Source organism: Squalius cephalus (genome assembly GCF_949319135.1).
Source record: "Squalius cephalus genome assembly, chromosome: 21".
Taxonomy (NCBI): domain Eukaryota; kingdom Metazoa; phylum Chordata; class Actinopteri; order Cypriniformes; family Leuciscidae; genus Squalius; species Squalius cephalus.
In genome coordinates this window covers 14,433,027-14,454,964 of record NC_137142.1, presented here as the reverse complement: position 1 = coordinate 14,454,964, position 21,938 = coordinate 14,433,027, and the positions used below count along the sequence as shown (strand labels likewise).

Here is a 21,938-nt window from a genome sequence, read left to right as displayed (position 1 = left end):
TTTATCTTTACTCAAAGTAGTAAAAACAACAGACAATCTGCATTAATAGACACAGTTTTAGGTAATAGTGGCCCACAGCTGATTTTGCAGAAGTATTTCAGTAAGACAGTAATAACGTGAGTTAGCCAGAAACCTACACAATATAAAACTACGTGTTTTGAACCCTCAGTAGAAAATATACATCAACAATTAATCATACTTACAGGTTGTGATTCTGAGGAGCAACTTGATCCAAATAAAGTTGGTCCCATCTTTAATGGTTTGTGTTTTTGAAATCCCATTTAGACCTCACAGAGATTTGAGAAGCAGTCGTCAAAAGGATATACTGCTGTTGTATCGCTGTGGTAATTCTAACCACTGACTTCACATCTTCATCCTTTGGAAGTGTTTACAAAGAGAATTTGCTTTTGCAGAGCAGTCTTCTCAACATGTAAATACCAAAAGATATTTTGGTACTGTTAAAACAGCGTCGTGTTAGCGGCCCCTAAGTTAATAACTAATGATCGTTGCGACGGAAGTGAATCAATCAAATGAACTTTAGCTGGAAAATAACTTTATTCAAGAAGTGCTATAAAGCCAAAACAATCTCTGTTACTTTAAACTATCCTTGTATTTCTGTAAAGCCGCTTTGGAACAATCTACATTTTTAAAAGCGCTATATAAATGAAGATGACTTGACTTGACTTGACATGTACACAACACAGCTACGGCGTTTTAAGGGCAGGTCAAAGTAGATGTTGTTTTCGGGCAACTATAGGCGGGCATGATGCATATATATATATATATATATATAAAAATGTTATTTATTTCTGTGATGTCAAAGCTGAATTTTCAGTCTTCAGTGTCAAATGATCCATCAGAAATCATAATTATATGCTGATTTGGTGCTCAAGAAACCTTTTTATTATTATCAATGTTTAAAACTGTTGTGCTGCTTTTGTGGAAACTGTGATACTTTGACAAATAGACAGTTTCAAAGAGCTGCATTTATATGAAGTAAATGTCTGTACTGTCACTTTTGATCAATTTAACACTTAAAAATATTAATAAAAAAAAACACACACTGACATTTGAATGGTACTTTGCAAAGAAGGCCGTTCTGTTACGCCGTGACAAGCTCAAAAAAATAGAGCGGATGCAAGTGAAAGAAATTTCTATTGTAAATATATTTATAATTCTATCAATACAAAAAGTTATTTATTAAAGCATGTTAAATCTAATTAAACACTGCATATTTTACACAATATTTCTGTGTGGTATGTATTTTCATGCTTTTTTGAATAGCACTCAATTATCTGAGCAACATGCTCAATTGGAATCAATTCAAGTCGAGTCTCCTGAGAGCTTTGCACTACTGCATGTGTTACAGTATATTTTTATGACCTACATAGTTCTCTATATAGCATTATATTTCATTTATAATGTTGTCTTACAAGGCAGCAGCCTATGTGGGTGTGAATTTGTCCTGTAAACGAGTATTTCAAAGGTCTGTGTGCTTGGAGGAAACTGTGTGTCAGTGTTATATTGAAACACTATGAGTACGGAGGGTTTGTTGACTGGCAGGCTATTTGTCATTTGAACCTCATGATTTCTCTCACCTCCCTCCTCGACAGAAGGTCTGCGATCTGTGCCCATATGCTTTATTACTGTTATTATCATTGGGTGAATGAAATATTCACATGGCAAGCTGAACGTAATGGATTATTGCGTGACACTCCTTTAGATTCCAATTAATACCGCTCGTTTTGCTGCTTTTTTTTTTCTTTTTTTTTTTTTGTAATTGGCCTGTACTGAAATATACTTGATATTGACGCCTTGAGAAATCTTTCGAGCAACCATGAATCTCATCTCCTCGCCACAGCGTTTTTGTAACGATTGTATTTCAGCTTGCTTATTTGGCTTAAATCCCCGTGTCCCCAGCGTGGAGCATCAGCTCTATACAGCAAGCATTTAGGCTGAATTGAATGTGATTGCCAACAGCGAGAGCAGTGGGCGGACAGTTCCATTCGGAAAAAAAAAATGTCCTCCCACCTTATGCTCTAACCCCTTCGAAAAGAATCGCTGAGTTATTTTGAAAAAGCTTTTCCACTTAAATCAAGGCCGAGCATAATTGTTCACCGCAAAAGCGGCCTGAAACACATGAATCTTTGTGAGACGTGAATGTACAGTATAACACACAATGACAAGTGAAGGAAAAAGGTGCAGACCGGTTTTTAAAAGAGCCGTTCTGGCAATGATTCATTGACCGGTAAGTAATTTCATGTGCTTTTCTGGGTTAACCAGTCAGAAGTGTGCCCTGAAAATGAGGTTTGTTTCTGTCTGAGGTGGTGGTTCCACGGTGCGAGATATGTGACGGGGTGGGAGGGTAAATTGCTTGTCTTGAAAGAACTGAAAGTGATGTACGAGGCACAGCTTTGAAAGGTTCTTTAAAGCGTTGATAAATCTCTGTCTTCCCATCTGGCTGCTTTTAATCTGAGTTAGATGCCGGAGCACGAACGTTTCCCCTTTCTCTTCCTTTCGTTGACAGACCGGTTTACGTGAGAGTCGGTGAGCACTGCCTCACATATTCTCTGCGGTAGACAAAATGGTTCCTTTAGAGAAAGGTTTATTTTCTTGTGGTAGAAAAATCCATTAAAAATGGATAAACCTATATGCAAGACCTACAACCCAGACAGTGGGCTATCAGTTGCACTTTGTGATGGGGAGAAGGTTTGATCATGCACAAGGCTGCTGGCACAAGCTGAGAATTCAATTCAGCAAAATTACAGCATCTATCAGCACTTTTTGAATTGCTGAAACTTGTAGGGAAATCCCTTCTAGTACAAAACAACAAAGTTTTTTCTTTCAAATACCCTAGAAAGAAGCTACAACTTCTTTGGCTAGCTCGCACTGTTCCCTCAAATGCCAACGTCTAACGGTTGATGGGTTTTGTTGGATCGGCAATGTGTTAAACAATTCCTGTTTTCACCAACCGAACGGGTTCGATCTGCATTTATCAGGTCTCCTTTAAGCGTTCTGGTAATAAACCCGGATGTAAACAGACAAATTGAAAACATGTAACTAAATTAATCGCATGCATAAGCTCTCACAGTGTCTCAACCTCCTCCTTTTCGGCCATTTCTGTAGAGGCATTTGAAATGTTTGTTTGAAACTTTTGTCGGGGCGGTGTGAGCTGACGCTAATCTTTATTGATGTAAAAAATGCTTTTTGAATGGAAACTTAGATGACATTGGTCTCACACCTCCCCCTCAAGCCTCTTTGAGAAACGCCTACTATGAGAGCTGTGTGTTTGTGTAGTAGTGGTAGCGTTGATGTTGCCCACTGGTTTTGTTCATTTATGTTGCCATTTACTCTTGCAATATTAAATATTGTCCTGGTTCTTAAGAAGGAAAATCTGATCAGATTTTTCCTCGCCTTCTCTCTACATTAATTGTAATGTGTGCAATAACAACTGTGCCACTGCAACTCCGTTAAATAATCATTTTTTTAATTAAATACAATTTTGTTTTATTTTTTAACCCCCTGAAACACCTCGATTGTAGTCTTGAGTTTCCTTCTGGGATCGAACGCGTCATAATATCCCTCCTTTAAATAATTCCCGTCCCAGGTGTATGCAAATATGTGGGCAAGGCCTGGTTGAGTTGTTTTAGTAGTGTGTTAAAACTTGCGTTTATGGTAAGGGGCGTGGCATTTCTGAAACACTCTCGAAGCGGTTGACCAATCACAACGCATTGCTACAGCCGCCCAATCAGAGCGCACTGTGCTTTTTTGGAAGGAAGGGCTTCATTTAGAGACAGGAACTAAAAAGAGCATTACTGAAAGACTGGGAAGAGAGATGCTGCAACAATGTAACATTTGTGAAAAAATAATGTGTGTTTTGAAAATTCAAGCATGAAAACCTATTCTATTAGACCCCAAAAACAAATCAAGACTTTGTAAAAGGTCTTATGATATTTTGAACTCAATCTTTAGACTTTGTCAATTTTTTTTTTTTTTTTTTTTTTCTTTTGTGTGTACTTGATAGGAGTTACCTATGGTTTTGAGCTGCCTTTAATTTTCACATTCCCCAAAGAAAAAAAAAAAAAACAATTCTCTGTCACAGCGCTAGAGATACCAATTGTTTTGGTTTGTAATTTCTTCAGACAAATAAAAGCTGGAGCAAATGAGTACAGGAGGCCATAGAGAAAAGTGTGATATCTCTCACTTTTGATATATATTTCAGCATCAAAATTTGCTCTCAGTTTAATCTCATTATCTCATTGTTGCCTAGAAGAAACAATTAACATATTAAAGAGTTTTTTTTTTCTTTTTCATGGAAAATTTTGCACTTATTTCTCTCACCCAATGGTGCAAATTAATTGCGCTGTGTTTGTTTCGTGAATTTTGTCATTTTTCGGCGGCTGAAATCAACATAACAGCTGTGAGGTAAAATCATAATTGTAAAAAGGACACGGAGCTGTGGAGTCCAAGATCAAATTCAGAGTTCTGTGTTGCTGTCAAGTGTATTATGCATAAATTTGTCTAGTACAAGAACAAGTCATGTATCCACGTCTGCGCTGTCACTGTTTGTAACTGTAACCATATTGTCAGTAAATATTTTATAGAATAATGGACTTCACTGAATTTCACAAGGCTCTGTTTATGCCTCTGGTCTGCTGTTTAGCACCTCTCACCCTAGGAAAACCACTCACAGTGCGTATTCAGAATAGCAAGAGCTTTCGGTGTGTTTTGCAAGATTACAGAGTGCAGAAGCAACCTTTTAAAACATCCAAACGATACTCTCCTCTCCCTGGATCATTATCTTGTGTGAACATTCATCACTTCCCTCATTTTATGCAGGATTTCAACATCATCATAATTTAAAAGGCTCTCTGTGCTTTGAATATGTATGTTTCTCTCTCATGTATGACACTGGGAATGGATCTCAAGGCCTTTATGCATGTATCTTTTTTAATGTTTTTTTGTTTTGTTTTTGTGCTCTCTTTTATGGAAGCTTGTTTCTGACACGGAATAAAAAAGGCAATAATGACCAGTTTATATCTCACAATTCACACTTTTTTTCCCCTAAGAATTATAACATATATAACACAATTGTGAGTTATAATGTCCAAATTGTAAGAAATAAACGCACAAATTGTGAGTTTATATCTCGCAATTCTGGCTTTATAACTCACAATTGCTTGTTTATATCCCACAATTCTCTCTTGATATCATGCAATTCCGAGTATACTTTATAACTCAGAATTCTGACTTTAAAACTTGCAATTGTGAGTTAATATCTCACAATTCTGACTTCATAACTTGCAATTCCCAGTGTATAAATCAGAATTCTGACTTTATAACTTACTATTGCGAGTTAATATCTCACAATTCTGACTTTACAACTTGCAATTGCGAGTTAAGATCTCACAATTCTGACTTTTTAACTTGCAGTTGCCAGTTAATATCTCACAATTCTGACTTTATAACTTGCAATTTCATTTATAACTCAGAATTCCGATTTTAAAGGGGGAGTACAATGGTGTTTTGTGTATTCAGAGTTGTTTACAGTGTTAAAGAGATGGATTCTCATGCTAAACATGGCCAAAGTTTAAAAAAAATATTTTGAACGAATAACGGAGAATTTCTGTGCCGAAAATCTTACTTCCGGGTTGGTACAAGTTTCGGCTGTTTTTTTTCGATCGTGGATCTAATGACGTAGACGAGAGTGGAACAACTCCTTATATGAGCATTTCTCTCGGAAAAGCGCGCCCGCGCACACGTCGACCAGAGGACAGCGAGGCCGCGCACATCAACGCGCTTCAACAGGAAATCATCGGCAGCCCTGCATAGGTTTTATAAACAAGACCCAGTTCGACGCCGGATTTGCAGATCGTCTAATGCTTAAGGATGTTAGCAGTCCCCAACGATAAAGGTTCACGGTCGTGCGTCGTGCGTAAGTAAAACTGCTTCAAATGCCTGTGTGTTGTTAGCTATCGGCGCTCCGCCCACACGGCACGCCTCCAGCCGCTCGTTTTTTTCCGGAAAGACTCGGTACAGCCTATCTTTCTTTTATAAATATAATAAAACTAAAGACTTTTTGGAGATATGAAGGATGCAATACTACTCTATAGGTACTCAAGATTAACATGAGATTGACTGAAACTGAGTGTTTCACCCCCCCTTTAAAACTCGCAATTCTGACTTTATAACTTGCAATTGCGAGTTAATATCTCAAAATTCTGACTTTATAACTTGCAATTGTAAGTCTCTCACAATTCTTCTCAGAATTGAGATATAAACTCACAATTGTGAGTTATAAAATCTTAAATGTGAGATATGAAATTTGCAATTTTGAGAAAAAATACTTTTTTCTTGCAATTGCTAGTTTATATCCCACAATATTGAATTTATAACTCGAAATTCTGACACGTAAACTCGCAATTGTCAAAAAGTCAGAATTTGTTTTTTATTCTGTGGAGGAAACAAGCTTTCATACTCTTCTCTCTACTCCCTTCATCCACTTTCTGTCATTCTGGGTGTTTGGACAGAACAGCATCTCTGTTTTTGTCAGAACAAGCTCACATGTGATTTAGCTCTTTAGCCACGGCACAGAAAGCGAGCTGGAGTCTGAATCTCGCGGGGTGAATCCCTTTAGACAGCATGTCCCCTATTTTTCAAGTTATTGTCAGAGTAAAGAGCAGGGCTATCCATTCCCATCTAGTGTGGGTAGAGAGCCAGCACATAGATAGCTGTCTGCTTGGACTGTAATATAGATAGCTTGGACGCAATCTATCATGGGTAGCTTCTTTGGAGGACTGAACAAAATTCTTGCTGTCCCAGCATCAGAAGCTGAACATTTGGGCTGAGCTTCGTGCCTCTGGGTCATGTTTGATCACCACAGCTGCTGTGGGCCACTGACTTTGTTCTGATGGCACCCGTACCGAACCTCCCATGGAACAAAGGATGGCGATAGTGATAGCTGAGTTTTCTTGAACCATAAATCAAGCGAGAACTGTTTCTTTTTTTGTGGCCTTGCATCATCTCACAGGGTGTTTTCTCTTTGTAGTTCAAGACCTCAAGAGCGTTGCACCACTGTATATCAAAGACATAAGGTCGAACCAAACAAGCATAAAAATAAATAAAGAGCCATGTAAGTATTCACCGTGCTAAGGGTGCAATTGTCTTTTATGTCTCAAGGTAGATTTATACGAAGGCCACATTAAAACTGTCTTGGGCATTTTTTTTATCGTGCCTTTATTTATTTATGCTACTATTCAGATCGTTTTACCCCTGATTTCCATTTTTTAAATATTACAATATACCAAGTTAAAGGTTGGTAAGAGATTCTTGAAAATGTTTTTGAAAGAAGTATCTTTTGCTCACCAAGACTGCATTTACACAGCAAAAACAGTTAATACATTTTAAAATGTGTCAAAGCTGAATTTTCAGCATCATTACTCCAGCCTTCAGTCACATGATCCTTTGGAAATCATATATATTGGAACAAGGATAAAACAATAATTATTATTATAAATGAAGTATTATAATTATTTAAAAAGTAGAATAATCTGCACAAGCAAAAAAAAAAAAATTGGGGATCAATAATTACCTGTCCCTTCTCAATCAGTATATATATACTGTATGGATTGAGAAGGGACAAACACATATTTTTATATATATATATATATATATATATATATATATATATATATATATATATATATATAAACACATCGCGATTAATCTTTTGACAGCCCTAATATATATATATATATATATATATATATATATATATATATATATATATATATATATTAGGGCTGTCAAAAGATTAATCACGATTAATCGCATCCAAAATAAAAGTTTGTTTTTAATAATATATGTGTGTGTACTGTGTATAATTAAATTTGTATATATAAGTACACGCACATGCATGTATATATTTAAGAAAAATGTGTTATTTATATATTAAAAAAATTATATTTATATATAATATAAACTCTATAAATATATATACAGTATATGTATGCAAATATTTCTTAAATATATACATGCATGTATTTATATATATTTTACATGCATGTGTGTATTTATATATACAAAATAATTATACACAGTACACACACATATATTATGTAAACACAAACTTTTATTTTGGATGCGATTAATCGCGATTAATCTTTTGACAGCCCTAATATATATATATATATATATATATATATATATATATATATATATATACAAAAGTTATGCTTGGTTACCAAGGAGACTGCAGTGTCAGTGAAGAACATCTTGAGATGAAATATGATAAATGTGAGGTGTGAAGACAACAAAGGAAAAACAAGCTAAATATCACTTGTGAACAGAATATTTTTTACAATGTCATTTTTAGTCAAGCTGTAAAAAGTGTGAAATGTTAGTTTAGTTAGTTAGTTAGGTTTTTTTTTATTACACAATATAAAATAGCTATGAAATTAATCTTGGCAAGGAAAAAAAAAAAGACAGTTCCACCACAAAATGAATGGTGACTTTGTGGAGAGGAAAAAAGAGCTCTTCTCTGATACGTATTTTTCTTCGGTTAGTAGACGACGTTAGTGAGAATGTGAAAAGTATGTTTTTAGGGAGTCATTTCACAGGCTCGAAATATCACCATTGTTGAAGAAACACCCTTACACGCTATTTGTAGTGAACAGTTCTGGAACAGATGGACTGTCTCAGAGCAAAAGTCTCATCATGTGCGATCACATTGTCCAAAGAGCTCTGTATTTCTCTTCACACTTCAAACATCACAGCTGCCTTGATCACAGCTTTCACCCGCACCTCTTGTTCAGTGATGTTGTGGACGTGTTTGATGAGCTCTTCATCAGCCGGGTGACATTTGTGGATCGAGCTCCGTGATTTCCACCCCTGACCTCAGCTGTGCTCACGATAAACTCACAAACAGATCTGTATTACAAACCTTTTTAATCATTAAAATGGATGCTAAAGCTCATGGATGATGCATAAAGACATGCGTCCCTGTAGACGGTATGGAAAAGTGAATCAAAATTCAACATTTTAATATAACTGCAACGCAGCTCTCAATCCTAATGCTTAATAATGCATGTAGGATTTTACTTGTTTGTGCATGTGATTTAAATTTTAGGGAAAGAGTGTTAAAATTTAAATAACAAGCTCTATTAAAATAGTTCTAATCATCCATGTAAGTGGTATTTGCTATATGTGAATGACTATTCGCATCATTTCACTTACTTATGTCTGTTTACTGATGGAAGGCAAAATACCATGAATCCCACACTGATGCATTCCTATTTGAATAGTTATTTTTGATTTTTAAAAAAGTTCTCCCCCTCTCTTTCTCTGACTCACTGTTGCTGTGGAAACATGCTGTTACAGAAGTGATGCTATAAGGATTCATTAGGTCTGCAGAGACTTTGTGATTCTTCTATTGAACAATTGAGACTCAATCAGTGTAGCCTGATATAGTTTACTGTCTCTAATGGGAACGACTCTCTCTGACAACATAGACGTGTTCTCTCTGATACCGAAGTATATTGCCTGTTTTTCCTAAAGATATTTTGTCATCTCTGCTGAAAAGGGCAGTATAAACCAGCCTGAATTCCTTGTGGTTAGTGCTGTGTGGATACTGCTCGAGTTGGTTAACTTGTGGAAGTTACTGTTAGCTAATTAACAGACACAATGGGGGAACCAGCGATCCCACAATATATAGTGACCACAGAGGTACAAAGGTATCATCCTGGTGTTAAAGGGATAGTTCAATCAAAAATGAAATCATTTACTCACCCTCATGTTGTTCCAAACTTGTATGACTTTCTTTCTTCCATGAAACACAAAAGAGGATATTTTGAAGGGGTCTAAAATCATTTTGGAACCCGTTGATTTTCATTGTATGGCCAAAAAAAAAACAACCTGAGATATCTTTTAATCAAATTTAAAATGTGAATATTACTGCAAAATTATTTCAATGCTACTTGCATTATTAAGCATTGAAATAGCCTTTATTTATTTGTGCAATTTTGTGAACGAGTGTTAAAGTCCCCCTGTGGTGAAAATCAAGTTTTTAATGTTGTTTATATATTTATATGGTGTTTTAATATGCTTTGAGACAAACCTTGTGCAAATTCATAAGTCAACACCATTGCTGAGTATTTTCTCCTTAAAACTGCAGTGAACCAAAGACAGTCTCGAAAACTCGGTTTGAAATCGCTGGTGTTTCTGACGTCACAAACTACCTTGTAACCAATCACGCCAACGTGTGATCGTCAACGAGTGGATCTCTGAGCTGGTGTGAGTGAGTGGAGGCGGGGCTAATTTGCAAATTCATAGAACCACATATACTAAATGAGGCACGGGTGTAGAGTTACATTCAAGCTACATTCTAGAGAGCATTTGATTGGACATAAAATCTGATGAGAAGCTGAAGTGCAGAGTGATGTCATCAAAATCATTAATCCATATTAGAGGAAGTGAGAGACTGTACGATTTTGAATGCTTATCTTCTAAATGCAAATTTTGGAGCACACTAGCTTATAGATGACCTGAAGGCTAACATATTCATACTAAAATCATGGGAACTTTAATTTGGATGCTTACTTGTTTGTTTATTAGCTAATTTCTAGACAAAATAATGATTGAGCAACTATCATACTGCTCTCATATTAAAGGAAAGGAATACTTCAACCATACATGAAAATGCTCTAATTTTTCGTGACCCTGTGTCTAAAGGTATTATATTTGTTTAGAGAGCTAGGAGAGGTTATTATTTTCAGTGAGCAATGTCTGAAATTTCAGTCAGAGCTTCACACAAAGCTATCAAAACACTTCAGAAGACTTAGAATATATAGCACATGACGTATGGACTAACTTTTATGCGTTTTTTTTTTTATATATAGCTTTACAGCACTCATTTTCACATTTTCTGTTCCACAGAAGAAGAAAGGTCATATGGGTTTGGAACTACATGATTAAAAAAAAAAATGATTTCAGAATGTTACTTCTTTTACAACCACTTGGAACTTCCACGCCAGGACTGAAGTTGAGCATTTAGATAATTCCTTATTTATTATCCCTACACACATTCCCACTTGTAACATCTTCAAATGCGGTTCCAGTGTGGCATTGTGTCAGAGAAATAAAAACATGTTGCTTGAGGACAAGCCCTTGCCACCCACTCTAACAATGTTTTTGTGACTTACGTTGTAGTGTGACATTGCCATAATTTATACAGTATGTATTGTGGGCATGGGCGAGGCAGTGCTTTGAAGGTTTTTTTTTTTTTTTTAAGTTGTACTGTAGAATGCAGAAAGGGAGTGGGGAAATGCTCTAGGCCCACTTGGGTCAAGGGCAGAGCCATAAACATATGTATGAACAAATATGGCTCTTGCAGCCACAGGCCTGAATTCCTCCATAACTGCATTATATTCAGTGTAGCTCTTAAACACACAGCCAGTGACCGTTCAACCTCAAACCTTTGCTTCTCACTGTTGCAACATCATGGTTTCTGTTCTTCGGGTGAATTAGCAGTTGTGCTGTCTTTTTCCACTCACATGAATCAAGTAATTCCCAATTAGCAATGGAAGCATGGCTGTGTCTTATTGCTTGCACTACGAAACATGTATTGAAAACAAGACTGCAACTAAACGTAAAAGCAAATGTTGTATACATGGATTGAGACAAGCTAAAATAGTTTCAAAAAGCAACTGGGGTAATGATTAGGCTCATGGTGAGGCTTTTCGAATCAGGACACTTTGTTTGTTTCTGACGAAGCACTTTTAATGAATTAATTGATTTTGATAAGAACAAAGACAAATGAACCATATTGTTGTGCCGAAAAGAGTGTAATTAATCCAAAACCAGCTTAGCATACAATTGCGAGATAATTCATCTTTTGATTTTCGGCAAGATGTAACAGCACATAATTCCTTTACTAATTCTGGTTCTTAACTAACTAATTATTCCAAAAGCCTGGATCTGTTGCAGGCACTGTGGATCAATCTAGCATGTCCATGACACCCCCCCCTTCCCTCGCCACCCCCCTTCCTTCCTCTGTGGCTTTCCAATGGCTTACACATGTTCCTTTCTCTCTTTTTTTTTTATCCTTTCTTTTTTGTTCGTTTTCGGGAAGGGATGGGAGGGGTGGAGGTTAATTCAACGTCTTGTTAAAATCCAATGTAAGTTGATTTTGCATGTGTTTCTCTGTGTCATAGCTGTGCTTCTAAGCTCAATTAATACTCCCAGCTCACCACTGATAAACCGTTCTGTGCTCTGTTCTCTGCTTTCCTCGAAAGGCTAAAGATAAACGACAAGAATGACGAGTTAAATAAAGTTGTCCATGTGTGATATTTTGTTTTAAAGCCATGTACTTGCGAGCCACCTCTACGTTCCAGAACTGTGATAAGCTCTTTTTTTCCCCTTTTCTCTCTCTCTTTCTGAAGATTTGTATCAAAGCCTAGTTTTCATGAACCTCTATTCTGTCCCTAGAATATGGAATGATCGGAGAACATACTGTAAAAAGTCAGCGGCCAAGATCAGTACATGACACAAAGGGCCTACAGGAGCGAGATGAATCTGCTAAATTTATGGCACAAACTGGTAATACAATAGTTATGCTTCTTTCCTTTCCTATGTAAACTAAACTTAATTTTCATCTTAAGTCACTTGCATGCTATCTTCTGTACTGCACCTTTAAGTGACAATGTTTATTTATCATATTTATTTTCTGTCCCTCTTCCACGTTGAGAAAAACAGAATTGGCCATTTTTGCATACTGACGAAGATGCCCAATTGGAATTTCTGGTTTCTATTTGTTTTGACAGTTTTTATGACTTTAACCACTAAAATCAGTAAATATAACCCATACTTGTTTAAACAGAGATTAATTAAATGATGGTTAACAGTAAACAAGTGGTTATACAGCTGTTTAGAGCCGAAATAACCCTTATATATTACCTTTTAAAGTGCCAAAAAAAAAAAAAAATGTAGAAACTTGAAAATGTTTCTCTTTCTTTCCTTTGCTTTAATTTCCCTGATTTTCTTTGATTTTTTTTTCCTGCATGTTCCCTAGACGATAATGGGGAGGGACGTTAAGCAGCCATCTTATTTTGTTTTGCACCTTTTTGTATATTTGTGACATCTGTGTAGCACTCAATATCATTTAAGTTGCAAATCATTGTGCATACTAAACCTTAACAACCTTGTTTCCATTCCAATCCAGTCTTTTCACGTGTTTGTTGATTTATTTCCATTTATAAATGAATATCTGAACAGAATGCCATTCATCCTACATTTAGTTTCTCATTTTCAGATTGTCTGAGTTGTTGTACCACTTCATCCAGAGTTGATCCACCTTTCAATCTAATCTAATCTCTGAGAACGGCAGAAATTGCCCATATGTGCCCAAGGGCATGCCAGGAGATTCTCTGGAAGTTAGAACAAACAAACCAATCTTGAGTGTACTAGCAACTAAAAAAAAAAGAAAAGTTGCATACATTTTGAGCATATTATCTTAAATTATTTATGGTCAATATGCTCATTAGACTTAAACTGTTCATCGTTTCTTAAAACAATAAAATAGTTTATTGTATCCATTATTTGCTGATGACAGGCAAAATTAAAACTTTAAATGTTTAAGTTCAACATTTTCCTTCTCATACTATCCCTTTATTCAGCATTACATGGCAATTAAATCATTATCTTGTGGATATTGATAACATGTGCTTTTAGAGAGACCATTTTCTTGCTTATTAAATGTTTGGCAGTGTCAAAATTTCTCTGGAAATCAAATGTCTTATTGGTGTTTGGTCTGGCCATGCAATTGCTCATTGGGAATTACAGCCGATCCAGAGTGCAGTATTTAGTGAACACATAAAAAGCACAAAGCTAATCTCTATGTGTTTGCCAGAAAGCAGCCTATGCTTTTAAACCAACAATTATGAAAACTTTATTTCGCAATCATGCATTCTAATGCCAGCAAACAATGCCAATGATTGAATTGACATTACAGTTGATAAATCATAATGTTTTCCAGCTCAGGACCGTAATCAAACGGAACTTCTAACAGCCTTGATTGTTTGGATTCGACATGGAAAGTTCTTCCATCAAGTGAATCTCAAATGTGACCAACGCTACTGAAAATTGCTGTGATCTGCTGAATATGCTGGGGGAAATGAACCCTGTACCCTTCTTTCTCGACTATCTCCAATTCTAATTGATTTCGCTTCAAAGAGACAAGAAGCTTTAGCAAAAAAATCCCGAAGATCTGAGATCTAAAAAAAAAGTGAACTGCAGTCTAGACTGAGGGCCAGAGGTCTGTTCTTCTGTGCAACCGTAGTTAGTGGGAAACTAACTCTCATCAAAGATCATTCTCTAACTTTTAGAAGCCATGTTGCATGCATTCTGCATAGTTTATCATATTTTATATATTTCATCTATTAGTTTCGTTTGCCTTTTTCCTTTCAGTTTATTTCATCTAATTGATTGCATGCATGATTTTAAAATATAAATGACGTTAGTATTTTTTTTGGATGCTAATATAGTAAAAGCTCCTATTATGATATTTATTTTGTGGCCAATATGATCCTGCTTTGGATTTTAAAGGTTTTCTCATTGTCAACTGTCAATGTAATATTTGAATATATTTGTAAATTGTATTATGTTTAATGCCATTGTCATAAATGGGCCATTCTTATAACCACCAGGACAAGTTTGCTCATTTGTGCTCCTGGAAATCTTCCTTCCTGCAGAGTTTAGCTGTGTCCGAAACCAAAGGCAGATGTCTTGCTTCCCGGTCAGTCAATGATTTAACAGACTGTGTGAAGGTTTTTCCTAAGGAAACCGGTTTAGGACTGAGCCGTAATGTCATGTCTAATGATCTAGAACAAATTCAATTGAGCTTCGAGATAACCTAATGAATATTTAATATTAAGTTTTAAAGTATATCATAAGTTATAAATTATATTTATAAGCTAAGTTCCAATTGCTCTGTCAGATGCCATTTGTATTCTATTAACCAACCGCACACAGAGGGATTGTGAGAAATAATTAAAGATAGTTCTCCCAAAAATTCTGTCATCATTTATTACCTTTGTCATTCCAAACCTGAATGACTTTCTTCAATGGAACACAAAAGAAGAAATGTTAAGAAATGTCTGTTTTTTGTCCATACAGTGAAAGTCATTTTCATTTAATGGACTGAAACATTCTTCAAAATACAAGAAAATCATACAAGTTTGGAATGAAATGAGGGTGTGTAAAACGATTATGACAGAATTGATATTTTTGGGTTACCTATCAATACCTTTAAGATCATGCCATCTCTGGTCAAAATAAGACCAGATGTAGTTTTCTTAGTAGACAGGATGATAGCAATTTTCCGGTTTTGGACACAGCCTAGTTGTAACTCTAATCAAACACACCCTAAGTCTTTAGGATCTAAATAGATATGTGTGTTTGAGCTAAACTCTGCAGAAAAGTAGATCTCTACTTCTCTGCTGCGGAACAACTGAGCCCTGAAAGTCATTCAAGCAGGATCATATCAAATAGAGAGAAATTATGCTCCTTTTGAGCTCATTCCACTCTCCCTTAGATCCTTTAAGATTTACTGTGGCTTCTTAGTGTGTAACTTAGTGAGACCCCTCCTGCTCCTACTGGCTCCACCCCCTCGGGTGTCACATGACCATTTTACTGCTTTTAACTGGTGTCACCCTTCTCCTACAGGTGACCCTGGTGCTGAGGAGTGGTCCCAGTGGAGCTCTTGCTCAGTTACATGCGGTCAAGGGTCGCAGGTGCGAACAAGAACATGTGTCTCACCTTACGGATCACACTGCAGCGGCCCTTTAAGAGAATCCAGGGTGTGCAATAACACTGCCCCCTGCCCAGGTAGTGCTAGTCACAGACACTGGACTGTCCTTCAGAATCTATATCTTTCATCTTCAGGGCAGAAAATTGCTGTCATTTTTTAAATTATTTGCTGTCATTGCTTCATGTTATGTTTTATATCCAATGTATTATTATTATTTTCATAATTAGTGGTTATTTTTCTTTGTGTATGCTATGATTTTTTTTCTCCACTTGTGTATTCAATCATTCATCTTGTCCTTTGTTTTGTTTCATGTTGCTTTATCAATTTTCTCATTCATTTGTCACTCTTTTCATGTTTCTCTTCTCATTGTATGACTTAGCCAAGCTTTTTATATAATTCCAGCGCCAACCTTGTTCAAACACAAAGTGAAACTTGTCAGAAGAGTGTTTGTTGGTGCATGCAGATGAACAATGTCGAAGAAAGGGGGAAATGACTAATCTATCCCCCTGTGGCCAGAAAAAAACGATCTGAATTACCCTCTTGTTTTAAAATCTTTAATTACTGGAGGTATCGACCTTTAATTTATCATTTTCGGAGGTGCCATCTTAATGGAGTTAGGCTCAGCGATACTACAGCGCCATTGAACAGGCTGTCAGCAGCTAACTGGATTTTTATTTCGAGTAAAAGTGCGTGAAAAGAGGCTTGTTTTTTTATCACGAGCTCTTAAAATGCAGTTCAGCTCTTTTAGGACTTTTGGTATTGGTAAATTAATGCTGTTTACACGTTACCTCAGCAGCATTGAACTTATGTCACAAGCTAACTGGATTTTTATTTTAAGTAAAAGGGCATGAAAAGAGACTTGTTTACACCATTAGCTCTAAAAATGGCAATTCAGCTCTTTTAAGGCTTTTTATTTGGCTAAATCAATGTGGTTTACACAGTATTATTGTTATGCAGCTTTAACCCTTAACCCTACTGTACATTGTGGGGACCAAATGTCCCCAAAAGGATTTTTTATTTTTTTGGTAACCATGGGGAAAACAACTTATAAGACATACAGAATGATGTTTTCTGAAAATGTAAAAATGCAGACAGTTTTCTATGATGGTTGTGATAAGGGTTAGGGGATAGAATATACAGTTTGTATAAAATCATTATGTCCCCATAAAACATGCAAACCCAACATTTGTGTGTGCGCATGCGTGCGTGTGTGTGTAAATTGTTACTGAAAGTGAAATCATCTTCAGCTGTGATAATTTGGTTTTTAAGATAAACTGCAATATTTGACCATAGTATATTTAACTAAAGCACTAAAAAAAAATTCACGTTATGCTCACGGTCAAGGGGAGGATTTATAATTGCTGCTAATTAACTTTCCTGCACATAAATTTAAGCATCATTAATGGAGCTGCTTCCCATCCAAGATTAAAGATGATACTCACACTTGCTGTTGAGTGCAGAATTTCTCAAACCAAAACATTTTTTAAAACATCTCGGATAAGTCTGGTGTTGGAAAAGGCTCGAAGGCACATATAAAAGACATAAGGCCTTTATGTTGGAAGTAGAAGTCTCTTGAATGCTCAAATAAATTCATTGATTCTCCCTTTGGAATAGCTTGGACAGCAGCCTAATTGAGCACAACATTGCTTTTCTTTTGAGGTAAACCCTTATTTCATATCATACTGTGTTATGCGACAAAAATAAAAGCATTTATGCAATAAGTTATGCTCTAGCACACAATGCTTTCATACTACAGCATGCGCTTCATAGTTTGAGAAAGTTCATATAGTCGGCCATATATATTGAAATTCCAAAAGATTCCAAACTCAATCCGAGTTCCCCTTTGGACATCTTTTGACACAAATCAAACATTTCATTGGTTCTTTGAGATGTCAAAAAATGTCTGTTATATTGTTGAAGACAAATGTCATGTTTCATTTTAGTCCAGTGGTTCTCACCTGGCTTTTGCTTCAGAACCTTGATTTTACATTGAACATCAATGTGGTGATCTAACAGACATAAAACTGAACAAAATGTCCTTAAAAAAAAAACACTTTTATATATTAATTAATAGCAACTTATAGGATATATAGGAAAATTGGCTACATTTAATCTTGAGTTTTGTTTTTATTTTTCATTGATAAGAGGATGTCAGATAACTTACACTATGGGTCAGTAAGATTTTTTAACGTTTTGAAAGATATCTCTTATCCTCAGCAAGGCTGTATGTATTTATTAAAACACAGTAAAAACAGGATTGTTGTTAAATAATGTTACGTATTTTCTTACATACATCGAAGCTAATTTTTTTTTCGTCAGTGTTCAGAAATCATTCTAAAATGCTGATTTGGTGCTCATATAACATGTCGTAGTATTATCAATTTTTAAAAAGTTAGAATGTTAAAAAAGAATGGATTTTTTTTTTGTAACAATGTAAAATCTTTTACTGTCACTTTTTATCGTCAAATAAAAATCCAACTGACCCCAAACTTTTGAACGGTAGTGTAGCAAGCTTCAAAATAATTTGCATAGAAATAATTTAGAATTGGACAGACTTTATAGACAACAAAACATACTTTTTTATAAGCCTATTTATTTTTCTGTTCCATATGCACATTTTAAGCGATAGTTAACATCTAGTATTTGCATTGATTTAACCTGTTTTTTTTGGTTCCCAAACCCATCAGTTTAAAACATCTGTATACCTTTAATATAAGTCAAAAGAACAACACAGACACTATTTTGTGACATCACCAAACTCCTTATAGATGCCAGCCCAACAGCAAATAAAAAAAATTGTTATGTTAATGGAAAAGTCATTGAGCTGGTTTTTGCGAAGGCCGGCTTTCCATGAGTGCTTCAACGAGAGTTTGTTTTTAATTAATGCTCTTTGAGTGGGACTGGAGTTTTCATTATACAGTAAGAGCATTAGAGAGGGGGATTTGACGTTTGGAGGGGAAACGGTGCCCAGCGGTCTTGACACTGATGACTGGATTAAGCCCCAGTAAGTGCACGAGCAGAACACACACCTGGGACTTTGATAAGTACGCTAAGAGAACTGAGACGAATGCAGCACGGCTGCGGCACTCCTCCCGGCGCGTCTTTCATCACGCAAAAGACAAAAGAATGTCATCAGCCATGGTACTCGGGATGGGGGTAGAGTGGTTTGGGATTGGGAAAGGTAAATTGTAAAGAAAAGGGGAAATGATGCAGTTGTTTTGATCCATTGCGGCTGTGTAACAGCTGTTGACAAACAGACTCGCTGAGCAGCCGTAGAGTCAGTGCTGGAGGTGTTTCACTGCTGCATTTGAATGAGGCTGTGTGTGGGTGTGTGTGTGTGCGTGTGTGCGTGCGTGTGCGTGCGTGTGTCTTAACTCTTGTCCTCTGTTGGCAGTGCACGGCGTGTGGGAAGAGTGGTCTCCGTGGAGCCTCTGCTCTTTCACCTGTGGACGAGGTCATCGCACCCGCACTCGGATGTGCACTCCGCCCCAGCATGGAGGAAGAGCGTGTGATGGACCCGAGACCCAAAGCAAACTCTGCAACATTGCCCTCTGCCCAGGTCTGTCTGCTTTAGATGCACTGCCTTCTCCATTCTTCATGACTTAACTTGCCTCTTCTTGCATCATCTTGTCTCATTCTGGCCCTGTTTACACCTGGTATTAAGATGCGTTTTTTGTCGATCGGATCACGAGTGGACGCTAAATACAGGTGTAAACCAAGGGGCAACATTCTAATCTGAAAAATGAAGCCTACCCGGAAGTGCGAAAAACTGCAATACATTGAAAATCCGCTAGGGGCAGGTCCCAAAAGAGAGCAAATGTCCATAGCCCCCATGTTAAAATGTCCGTTTTCAAAGCATAAATTCATGTTTTTACAGGTTGGTCCCGTGGACTTTTATTGTATTTTTCGATAGGTTCCGAGTGCCTGACAACTGTGAGGGGGGTGAATTTTTTTCTAACTCGTTAGTTTAAATAGTATTTAGATATAAAATGTATGACAAATAAGGGCGTGGTTAACTTTGATTGACAGCTTGATTGACAGCTGATAACGAGCATTGGCTGCGCCAAGGAGAATGACAACATAAGAAGCGCCATTTTTTAATATACAGTTGAAATATAATACTACTGTTTTTGTATCATGAAATGTAGTTTTAAGAGTTTTTCAGGCGAGAATGTAGTTGTTTAAAGCTCAAATCTGTGGTTTATTTATAAAGATTTTTGAAAATTTTATCCAGGTTGTGCGATCCAGACGATCACCGGGCGCTCGGCGCTCATGTACCCCGCCTGGAACAGCCTTTCCTCGGCTAGTCCTTCTGACGTTTGCTGCTGACTCTGCCGTCTCTGTAGTGGTTAAACATGAGATATAATTCGTCTTGTGTATATCTAACGGGCGATTTTTGGTCTAGTGAATCTATAATTAGCCCTCAGCCAAAACGATTGGCCAGGGAACAAAGTTAAGTGAAATTTCATAACTTTATAAGCTATTTAACTTTACCGTTGTATGGTTAGACTAGAGCGCTGACTTTGTATGTTTGACTGAATTGTTTGCTTTATTTGTATAGCTTCTTGTACCTTTTACTTATACTTTTATAATGGCTAATATTGATAAAACTGAAATTTAACAAAAAGAGACTGGGTTGAATTTTGTCATTTTAAATTTTAATACAACGAAGATGATCTGTAATGTTGTTTACTGCAACATCTGTTGTTTAGAACAAATGCACATATTGCCTGGACCATATTAAAATGTTTAATATTTTTATATTATATTTAAACGAAATGAGGCAGGGTTGTGTTTTATATTTCGTTTTGTTATAAATAGGCTAACGTTATGCAGTGAATATAATCAATACGCGTTGCCTGAACCACATTTGTGTGGCTATAATGTTTAAGATTTCTTTAAATTAAAACGAAAAGAGGCAGTGTGGTGTTTTATAACATATTTCGTTTTATTGTTGCCTAAAATATACATACAGAGATAACCGGAGTAGCCGAGCGAGCGGAGTGACGCAGAATAACCGGACTCGCGTCCTTGGGAGTCATTCTCCGGATTTGGCAATTAAGTCCGAACTTTGCGTACTTGCTATTGAGAAACGCCTAAGTTAATGTCGGCGCTTGGCTTCTTGTGACAAACACGCCGAGAAGCAAGAACAAGATCTGCTGTATGTCATCCATTGTTGTTTATGTTGCTTCACGCGAAAATGACATCGTTCCAGTCTCACACAAAGCCCGCCCTTTTACCCATATATGGATTGGCCAAAAGGTGGGTGGGGTTAGAATTTCCCGAGATTTTCCAAGATGGCGCCGCCCATACCCCCCATAAACGGCTTCAAACCCGTTCTTCAGAAAGTCTATGGGTGACGTCACAGACGCTTTGTCCATATTTTTTACAGTCTATGGTGTAAACGGGATCTAAAATGTTTTGAGTTTGTCCACTTTCGACCACTTCCAGAGGTAGTCGAAAACGCATTTTTCATAGTGTAAATGCTCATATGGTTGAATGCATTCGAACAGCCTCAATATACCACCTACTCTCCGCCTACTGACCTAATGCATAGACATTATGGGAAGAGATCCAGCCAGACGAGATTTAAACTTTGCCGGCTGACGACCCAAGTTTGGTTTGAAGATGAAAAATATGCCAAGCACAATGTTCTCTCACCATTCCTGATTTCTAACATGCGTTTGGCGTGATCTTGCCGCTGTCAGATCAGAAACGAAAGCTGCTGCTCTCTGTATGTTTCTCCGTTGTCTCCGGTTGCGTTCATACTGTATGTAAATAGTGTGATTTTAATGTCATCCATTAGATAGAAAGATCTGAAAAAAGCCCATACATTTCAGAATCAGAATCAGAATCAGAATCAGAAAGAGCTTTATTGCCAAGTGTGCTTGCACCCACAAGGAATTTTTCTTGGTACTGAAGCTTCCAGTGCACATATACAAATACAAATACAACAAGAAACATAGTAATACAAATTCTAAGAATATATAAAAACCCCCCCCCCCCCCCCCCCACCCCCACTCAAAGAAATCAGGACAGACGTGGTTGAAAGTGGACAAAAGAGACGTATTGAAACACCTCCTCTCCTCTCCTCTCCTCTCCTCTCCTCTCCTCTCCTCTCCTCTCCTCTCCTCTC

General features: G+C 36.8%; 1 protein-coding gene across 6 annotated transcripts in view; it reads left to right on the top strand.

The window, feature by feature from the left end:
- The window catches only part of adgrb3 (adhesion G protein-coupled receptor B3), a 184,601-nt gene that overhangs the window by 73,391 nt on the left and 89,272 nt on the right, over positions 1-21,938 (top strand). For 4 of the 6 annotated variants that reach the window (XM_079854432.1, XM_079854429.1, XM_079854430.1 and 1 more), the window contains exons 3-5: positions 12,484-12,594; positions 15,718-15,879; positions 19,197-19,361. In XM_079854432.1, the coding sequence (XP_079710558.1) occupies positions 12,484-12,594; positions 15,718-15,879; positions 19,197-19,361 (438 nt within the window). The remainder of the gene's footprint in view (positions 1-12,483; positions 12,595-15,717; positions 15,880-19,196; positions 19,362-21,938) is intronic. The other 2 variants (XM_079854433.1, XM_079854431.1) reach the window with 1 other exon arrangement.